This window comes from Piliocolobus tephrosceles, chromosome 11, assembly GCF_002776525.5.
Source record: "Piliocolobus tephrosceles isolate RC106 chromosome 11, ASM277652v3, whole genome shotgun sequence".
Taxonomy (NCBI): domain Eukaryota; kingdom Metazoa; phylum Chordata; class Mammalia; order Primates; family Cercopithecidae; genus Piliocolobus; species Piliocolobus tephrosceles.
Window position 1 is genome coordinate 83,753,958 of NC_045444.1, and position 9,972 is coordinate 83,763,929.

Genomic DNA, 9,972 nt, shown 5'->3' on the forward strand with positions numbered 1-9,972 from the left:
TCATTGTAGCTTGGTGGTTTTTTGCAGTGGTGCCATTTGAGTCCTTTCTCTTCTTCATTTGTGTGTTTACTTTACCAGTGAGTTTTATACTTTTGTATACTTTTCATGATGGTAAATGTTGTCCTTTCACTTCCCAGGTTTAGAACTCCCTTGAACATTTCTTGTAAGGCTGCAGTAGTGGTTGTGAATTCTCTCAGCTGTTGCTTGTCTGGGAAAGACTTCATTTCTCCTTTTTTTATTTTTTATTCGAGATGGAGTCTCACTTTGTCACCCAGGCTGGAGTGCAGTGGTGCAATCTCGGCTCACTGCAACCTCTGCCTCCCAGCTTCAAGCATTTCTCTTGCCTCAGCCTCCTGAGTAGTGGGGACTACAGGTGCCTGCCACCACGCCCAGCTAAGTTTTGTATTTTTAGTAGAAACAGGGCTTCACCATGTTGGCCAGGCTGGTCATGAAATCCTAAACTTGAGTGCCTTGGCCTCCCAAAGTGTTGGGACTACAGGCATGAGCCACTGCGCCCAGCCCTATTTCTCAATTTATGAAGGTGAATTTTGCCGGCTGTAGTATCCTTGGCTGGCAGTTTTTTTCTTTGAGCACTTTGAACATGTCATTCCATTCTCTCCTGGCCTGTAAAGTTTCTGCTAAGAAATCTGCTGTTAGTCTGATGGGGGTTCTTTTATAGGTGACTAGATACTTTTCTCTTGCTGTTTTTAGAATTCTCTCTTTGTCTTTAGCATTAGAGAGTTTGACTATAATGTGCTATGGAGAAGATCTTTTTGCATTGTATGTGTTTGGGGATCTCAGAGTCTCCTGTACCTGAATGTCTAAATCTTGGGAAGTTTTCATCTATTATTTCATTAAATAGGTCTTCTAACCCTTTCATTCTTGTTTTGCCTTCTGGGATTCCAATAATTTGAGTATTTGGTAACTTCATGGTGTTCCATATGTCATGAAGACTTTGTTCATCCTTTTAAATTCTTTTTTTTTTCTTTACTTTTGTCTGACTGGATTATTTCAGAAGACTTGCCTTCGAGTTCTGAGATTCCTTCTACTGTTTGATCTAGTCTGTTGTTGAAGCTCTTGAATGTATTTTATATTTAATTCAAGGAATTCTTCAGTTCCAGAATTCCCGTTTGGTTCATTTTTATTTTTATTTTTTGAGACAAGGTCTTACTTGTCCAGGCTACAAGGCTGGAGTGCAGTGGCACTCGGCTCACTGCTTCCTGGGTTCAAGTGACTCTCCTTTCTCAGCCTCCTGAGTAGCTGGGAGTACAGGCATGTGCCACCATGCCCAGCTAATTTTATTTTATTTTTTTCAGTAGAGACGAGGTTTCACCATGTTGGCCAGGCTGGTCTCAAACTCCTGACCTCAAGTGATCTGCCTGCCTCAGCCTCCCAAAGTACTGGGATTACAGGCATAAGCCACTGTGCCTGGCTGGGTTTATTTTTATATCTATCTCTCTGGTAAACTTGTCATTCATATCCTGAATTGCTTTTCTGATTTATTTGTATTATTTTTCAGAATTCTCTTGTATTTCACTGAGCTTCTTTAGAGTTAATAATTTGAGGCCGGGTGTGGTGGCTCAAGCCTGTAATCCCAGCACTTTGGGAGGCCGACACGGGCAGATCACGAGGTCAGGAGATCGAGACCATCCTGGCTAACCTGGTGAAATCCCGTCTCTACTAAAAAATACAAAAAACTAGCCAGGCGAGGTGGCAGGCGCCTGTAGTACCAGCTACTCGGGAGGCTGAGGCAGGAGAATGGCGTAAACCCGGGAGGCGGAGCTTGCAGTGAGCTGAGATCTGGCCACTGTACTCCAGCCTGGGCGACAGAGTGAGATGCCGTCTCAAAAAAAAAAAAAAAAAAAAAAAATTTGAATTCTTTCTGGAATTTCATGAATTTCTTTTTGTTTATGATCTGTTGCCTGAGGATTATTGCATTTCTGTGGAGGTGTCACATTTCCTTGTACTTTCCTGTGTCCTGCATTCATATGTTGATATCTATACATCTGGTGTAACAGCCACTTCTTCCAATTTTTTGAACTTGCTTTTGTGGAAAAGGTTTTTCCTGAGGATGTATCTATGGTGTTGGTTGGGTAGGATGCTTTGGCTTTGATTCTGGGTGCGTGGAATAGTGTAGTCTCTGTATGATTTATTTGGCTGTAAAAAAACATCAGTTGTAGCTATGATTTCCATGGAGGCTTAGGGTGTGGTTATTAGTGGATGCTGTGGTGAGGTTTTGTTGGGGACTGGGATGCCAAGTAGGCCAGTCTTTGGGCCCCAGTGGTGGCAGCAGATGGTTGAGCATGCCTGTCTTTGGGACCCAGTGAGGCACATGTTGGCAGTGGTGTTAGCAGGTCCAGGTGGGCCAATTCTTGGACTTCCAGGAAGCTTAATTTTGCCAGTAGTGGTAGCAGTGGGTTGGGTGGGTGGGAGGGTCGTTGGCCCCTTGGAGAGTCAGTGTGGCATGGGTGATTGCAGTGACAGTGATGGGACAACCTTTGGGTTGCAAGCAGTGCAACCTGGTGTTGGCAGTGTCTGTGGTGGGCTGAGTAGGCCAGTCTCTAGACCTGCAGGTGGGTGCACGCAGATAGGTGCCAGCTATGGTGGCAGCAGCCAGATGGGTAGGTTTCTGGAAGGAGTGTTCAGGTGCCAGTGGTGGTGAACTTAGCTGAACAATCCCCTGACCTCTGGGCTGTGTGCTCTGGCATGTTGAGGGGAATGAAGCTAGGCTAGAGGGGCTGTCCTCAGTCCTCCAATAGCACATGCAGGCACCAATCATGGTAAGCAGGAGTGGGATGTTCCCCAGGCCACCAGTGGAATGCTCAGGTTGGGGGCAGCAGTGGCCATGCTGCTGTCCTGTCACTGGGGTGGGAGGTGCTGCCTTCAGTGGTGGCAGCCTGGACAGGTGGGGAACACATGGGATGCTTGTGCCTTGGCCTCTGCTGTGATAGCCTATGCCTTGGTAGCACTTCAGCTCTGGGCATGGTAGCCTGTGGTCATTGATGCCTCAGCCTAGAGGCATGTACCTGCACCTGGCAGTAGCCTGCACCTGGATTGTACCTCAGGCCTGGCTGCAGTAGCCCGCATGCAGTCGCTTGTGCCCCAGTCACAGGGCAGTAGTCCGCATATCTCTTGTGGCTCAGCCCTAGCATCACTGAGATCTAGGACAGTACTCAGTCTATTGGGGATGGGGCTCTAAAATGGTGCCTTGCTGTAGCTGCCTAAGTCTCAGGGAGTGTTTGGGACCCAGTATGCCCTTCCTCCCTGGGACAGTCCTGTGGCACAATCTCTTGGCAGCTCCCTGTTAGTTTCAGGGCCTCAAGGGTTGAGGAGCTCCCCCATGGTTAAAACTGCAGGGTTCCACAGTGGGAAGGTGAAGTACTGAGGGTCTCTCCCTTAACCTTTCCCCATACTGGGGAGTCTCTCTCAGCCCTCAGCTGATCCCAACAGAACAAGCTGCCGCACTTCCTTCTCCTTCCTTGTTTTAGGTATTTCTTGTCACTTTCTGTGGAATTCCAGTGTTTTCTCTTGGATGATCTACTCAATGTGTGATTATCTACTCACTGTTTTGGTTCTTCCTAACTGCAATTTTAAAATACAATAAAACTCTATTGAGCTATGTAGTTCATTATTATAGGCAGATATATGAAGGACCAAATTATGACCAAACTCCTGAAGTCTTATGTTTCACTGCTATCTCCTTAATATTCTACATTCCTACCATTCTGTTTTATTTTCAGTTTCCAGACAGACCACAGAGTTTTCTGTCCCTTCTGAGTATTTTTACATTTTGTCTTTCAGCCATATTTGCCTTACCCTTACTCACTTCCTATTCAGTCTTTTCTTTTTTTCAACTTTTTTTTTGGGTTGGAGTGAGTGGAAATATAACATACAAAAGAAAAACACACAAAACATGCTTAAGACTACCAACATTAGGGCAGCGGTCCCCAACCTTTTTGGCACCACAGACTGGTTTCATTGAAAGCAGTTTTCCTACGAATGGGGGCGGGGAGTGGATGGTTTCAGTATGAAATTGTTCCACTTCAGATCATCAGGCATTAGTTAGATTCTCATAAGAAGTGTGCAACCTAGATCCCTTGCACACGCAGTTCACAATACATGCTCCTATGAGAATCTAATGCCATTGCTAATCAGGTGGTAATGCTCGCTGGCCTGCTGCTCACCTCTGGCTGTGTGGCCCTGTTCTTGACAGGCCACAGACCAGTACCAGTCTGCAGCCTGGGGGTTGGGGACCCCTGCACTAGGGTAACCACTATCCATTCAAAAATTAGAAAATAGCCGGCACTTCAGAAGCCTTTACCCTTTCCAATCACAATGCTCCCGTCCTCTCTGCAATACTTGATTTTCATGATAATGACTTTTTTTGCCTTTCTTCTTAGTTTACTCCCAGAACGCAGCCCTAAACACCATACTTCCGTTTGAGCCATATAAAGGGAATCACATAGCATGGACTTGTGTGTCTGTCTTCACTCAATATCATGCTTGTGGAATTCATCTTGTGTAATTGGAGTTCCTCTGTTTTCACTGCAGTGTGGTAAGAGTTGGCCAACTGTGACCTGTGGTCTGTTTTGTTATATGTTGTCTACGGCTGCTTTCACGCTACAACAGCAGAGTTGAATAGTTGTGTCGGAGACCTCATATTTACCATCCAACCCTTTACAGAGTATTTGCTGATTTCTGCAGTATTGTGTGAGTATACCACAATTTACTTTTTCCATTCTTTTGTTTTTTGGAGTTCTGGGTTGTTTACACTTTTGGGTTATTACAAACAACACTTCTGTGAACATTCTTGTAGTGCCTCATGGTGCACATGTACACTCATTTCTGTTGGGTATATCTTTAGCTAAGTAGATAATGCCACACTTTTTTTCCCTAAACGATTCTAACAATTTACCAACACTGGTGTTTGAGACCAGTCTGGGCAACATAGCAAGACCGACCTCCATCTCTACAAAAAATTAAAAAATAAGCCAGGCAAGGTGGCACATGTGTAGTCTCAGCTACTCCAGCAGCTGAGGCAGGAGGATTGCTTGAGCTTGGGAAGTCATGTTTACAGTGAGCTGTGACTGAGTCACTGCACTTCAACCTGGATGACAGAGTGAGATCCTGTCTCAAAAAAATAATCTATTTCAATTCCTTCTTGAAATTTCAGTCAGCTGTGCATCCATAACTGCCTCAACTAAGATCTTTCACTGCCACCTCAAATGCAACATGACTGCAATGAAATTGCTCTTTGACCACAGACAGACTCCCTTTGGGGTGCCCCTCCTTCTGTAAGAGGACTCATTATTTCCATAGTCACTCAGGCTCAAAACTGGGAAGTCATCCTGGATTCCTCATTCTTTCCATCCCTTCATATCCAGCCAGTCACAGGCCAAGTTCCTCCTTCATAACATCTGTTATATCTACCCCTTGTATCCTATCCCTATTACTGACCTTCACCCACAGATCTTCTTCATCATTGGCCTTGACTTCTTGCCTCCATCCCTTCTCACTGCAATTCCACATGAATCTTCTCAAAACACTTTTCTGCCCCTATCAACTACTTGTTCAAACAGCCTTTACTGCCATTTATCTTCCATAGAATTAGGTCTTAACTCCCTAGCTAAGCCAGAACCTTCCCATATCCCATTAGTTTAGAATCTTACTTTCTGCTTCCTCCCTAGAAAATCTCCTTTAGCTCACTGCTGTTTTCACTAGCCCTTGAACTTACTCCAACCTCTTAATCTTTTTCTGTTTAAGCCATTTTCTTCAAGGGTCAGTTAAAGTCCTAACTCTGGGTCCAACTGATCCTATTCAAAATTGATTTCTCCTTTGATACTTGTTGTAGCACACTATTTCCTCCATATGTACCTTGTATTATAATTTTTTATTCATTCACTCATTCAACAAAGAATATTGATCATCACTCATATTCCAAACATCGTGCTGGACACAGGGTGTATAAAGATGTAGATGATATAATTCCTAACCTTGATGAGTTCATGATCTTGTCCAGTTTGACCAAGTTGAATACAAAATATTTGAGGGCTGAAACTGTCTTATTCTTTTTTATATTTCCAATGCTAATCAGCATTTTCTACAGAGTACATGTATAATATATATCTATTCCTGTTAATGGTGATGATGAAAGACAAATATAATTTCTTGTTCTAATAATAACAAGCAAGCTAGAGGCTAGCAAAATTTCACTCATATTTTATGTAATTCTACCAGAAATTCAGATAAGGAAGCTACCATCCAATTTTCTGTTGGGTTTTAGTATTGTAGAACCTCTTTTTACTCACAAAGCTATAAATGCTCTAAAAATTCTTAAGGCTGTTATTATTCAGATTGTTTCCTGGAATTGTACAAGGAGGTAAATTAACCCTTTTGGATCACTTGTGGAGTTATTTTAACTTTTTGTTAAGAAACCCTATAACACATTCATATACATACATCATATACTTTCATAAACACGTATAAATAGACACACTATAAGAAATCTCTAGATGACTTCAAAATCTCACTAATAAGCAGGAATAATGAATTGTTACTTTATCATAATACAGTGAAAGAAATCATTACTACACAATAATCCAGAAAACATATCACAAACAGTTTACCGAAAGCTCATTAGTGCAATTGGTAGACTTGGCATAAAGTTCCAGAAAAATTCAGCCTACTTGGATGAGACTTTAAATTTCTTGAAAGAAGGGGCTATGTGTTTTATTTCTTTCATAGTACCTAAGATACCCAGCATGGCAACATAATCAGGAACTACTCCAAAAACATTTGTCGAGTTGCAGTTGCACAAACTAATAATTTTATGGCCAGAATAAGAAAAATGTGTATGAACCTTTGAAGAGAACATATAAGTAACCAATACTTGATGATTATGTATCAGAGGGGAAATGTAGGAATTATTTTAATGACCTCAATAGGTTGGTCAAAAAGCCTCCTGCAGGAGCTGGGTTTAAGGAGGAATGTGGAGACAGAGGGTATTCTCAGAGGAAGCATCATAACAGTTAACTTTTATCAAGTGCTTACTAAGTGCCAGATACCTTTCCAAGTAGATCATCTTATGCTAGTTCCTTTGATCCTTAAAACAACTCTGTGATGTCAGCACCATGAGAATACCCATTTTATAGATGAGGAAACTGACGCAGAGCAACGTTTACAAATTTGCCACAGTTTTCAGCCTAGATTAGGACCCCAAAACTATGACTCCAGAGCTTTGTATGCTTCAAGTCTACGCTGTGATTTCTTCTATAGAGATGCAAATAATGATTCAAAGGCCAAAAAGAAAAAGAAAAGTGTGGGGAAGGGAGAGGAAGAGAGACAGAGACAGAGAGATAAGGAGAGAACGGGAGGTGTAAGTTGTTTTGTTTTCTGGGTGGAGCTTTGAAAGTGATATATAATTGAATGGAAAATAAATAAGTTGTTCAAGAAAGTTACAACCACCATAATGCAGGACAAGGCACTGTGGATTTTCAGGGGGTCTCCTCCTCCTGCCCCCATTGGATCTACTTTCTGTGCCATGGCCTCTATTTGGAAAAAACAGAGGAAAATAACATAAGAGACAGGCTCATCATGAGCACACACAGCCGTCACCAGGCCGTTTTATTTCCTGAAAGGTTGCTCATTCCATGGTGGCCTCTGACAGGCAGGAGGTGCCACTATTCAAGACTCCTCCCAGCAACCCCAGGACACAATTACCAGTGCCAAACAGAAGGCTGGCATGTTTTAACCCACCCATGACCCACTCCTATATACATTGGAGTGGCAGCCGGAGGTCAGAGACAACAGAAGAGCAGCCGGGAAACTATGACCTGGAAGGTGGTTTGTGGAGCTGGGCTGATGCTGAGTCCTGGCTTCTGAAGCAAAGGCAATGGGGAAGACAGAAACAAAGAAAAACTAAAACAAAAACATGTGGAAAAATTGGAGAGCAATGGGGCACCAGGAGACTAGGCGCCTGTACCAAATAGGAACCAGGTGCAGCTTTAAAGTATGTGCCTGCTTTATGTGTTAACATTTGCACACTCTGTCCATACTTAAACTTTTACAGTGTGGTACTCTGTTATCTCTTCTAAGCACCTAGAGTGGAAGGTAGAAATTACACTCCTTTCACAGAGAGAAGGGCTTCTGAGAATAACAAAACCCAAATGACTTTTGAATAAAGCTGCAGATCTTTCTGATTCAAGGATGACTGCATTTATACAAATTTGTTTGAGATGTTAATATTATTGCAAGGAAATGAATCAGAAAAACTTTTCAAGTTACTTTAAACCCTATGATCCTATGATGGATTGTGCAGAGAATCCTAAAGTATAGATCAAAATGGTTCTGACCTAAATTCATGAATAGACAGTGTTTCAAGATTAAGGAAAGTATGTGTCTGTCTCCTATGGATTTACAGAAACTAGTCCTAAAAAAAAATTGACAAGGAAAATCAGTGGTGTGAACATAGCACCACATTACAAATATTTTCTCAAATGAAGGTTTTTGAAAAAGTGTACAAAAAATTCAAACGGTTGTTTGGATACTTCTCTGATAATCGTCATTATCTTAATCCGTTTTTAACATTCATAATTAAAAAGAAAATTAAGAAATTAAGAATATTAATTTTTTTGCTTTGGTAGCCTTAGCTTTAAACAAAAATAGGCTGTGACCATGTTAAAAGTCTATGTACAGATTTTGTGTATGTCCCTGGAAGGGAGTCTGTTTGCTGGCCAGCTTAATTTTTGACAAAGAAAAATGGGCTGCTCTTGCTTCTTGCACAAAGATGCACTGTTTCTAGAGCAAAGGACAAAAAAAAAAAAAAAGGAGAATGTGTGTAAACAATAAATTTGGAAAAAATTAAGATAATATTCAACATGATAATTTAGTATAAACTTTTTGAGAACTGATAAAATGTGTGGCTCATTAGAATTAAAAATATAACTATAATAAGAACTTTAAATACTAATATCTGATAACTTTAACAGCAAGCAAGGTACCCTAAAATTCATTTTTAGTACCTCATAATTAAAGATACAGCTCTTTTTAAAAGCTGCTCTGTCTATGCAGTTGTACAGTACTCTAAAGTTTCCAAAAGAAATGAGGCAAAGTATTTGTGAAATCGAGCCACCTCGATTCCTTCCACAGAGCTGCCATCTGGGCTTGTTTATTTGTGTTTCCAACTTTCTGGAACAGAGAGTTTCTCTGTTGGGGACAGGGCACTGAGTAAAGGAAGTGTCTTACAGAAGGCTATCTTTTTTTTTTTTAACTACATATTCAAAACTTACAGTTTAGTTTGGTCAAAAATATCAAATGACTACCATAATCACAGAGTCTAACACAATTGAAAGCCTCACAATTGTCTTAGCAAACTCTTCCATGATATGATGCAAGTAATATTTCCTACATAATACCTTCTTGTGATTTTCAAATCTTTTTCACAATACAAACCGTCTCACTGAGGCTATATAGCTATTTGTCCTGGAAATCAAGCATTTTTCATAAATCCTTCTATAATAAGTATTTGATTTAAAAACGAAAGAAGTAGTTCCAGGCAATTTTCCTAATTTTAGGAGGTACATATGAGCCATGTTACCAAAAAAAAAAGGAAGCAAACAGCAAAACAAAAATCTTACAAAGTATAATTAAGAAGCAAAGCATTATTGTTTGAATATACAATCTCATTATGAAGAACAGTTTAAAAATTTGTAAGTCAACATTTAAAAACAATTAGTAGTCTCTTATCTCTGAAACATTTAACAAACAAAATAGAAGCAAAAAGTACCTTGTAGAGTAAAATCCAGCAATACATATTCGTAAGCAAATTCTGTCTTTGTTTCCACTTGCGGTCTCTTCAGGGTAGAAAATATTTTTCCAGGGCTGCTATCATCAGGGTCTTCTAGCTTTCTAAGTCCGCACCCCATGGCAAAATCTGTAAGGAATTAAATTGCAGGAAAGGGGAGGGAGAGCAGC

At 41.0% G+C, this 9,972-nt stretch overlaps 1 protein-coding gene across 1 annotated transcript in view; it reads right to left on the minus strand.

Moving 5' to 3' along the window:
• RFTN2 (raftlin family member 2) overlaps positions 1-9,972 on the minus strand; it is a 91,386-nt gene extending 81,414 nt beyond the window's left edge. Inside the window, exon 1 of the mRNA XM_023218196.1 lies at positions 9,785-9,972. Within this exon, the coding sequence (XP_023073964.1) occupies positions 9,785-9,923 (139 nt within the window). The 5' untranslated portion in view covers positions 9,924-9,972. The remainder of the gene's footprint in view (positions 1-9,784) is intronic.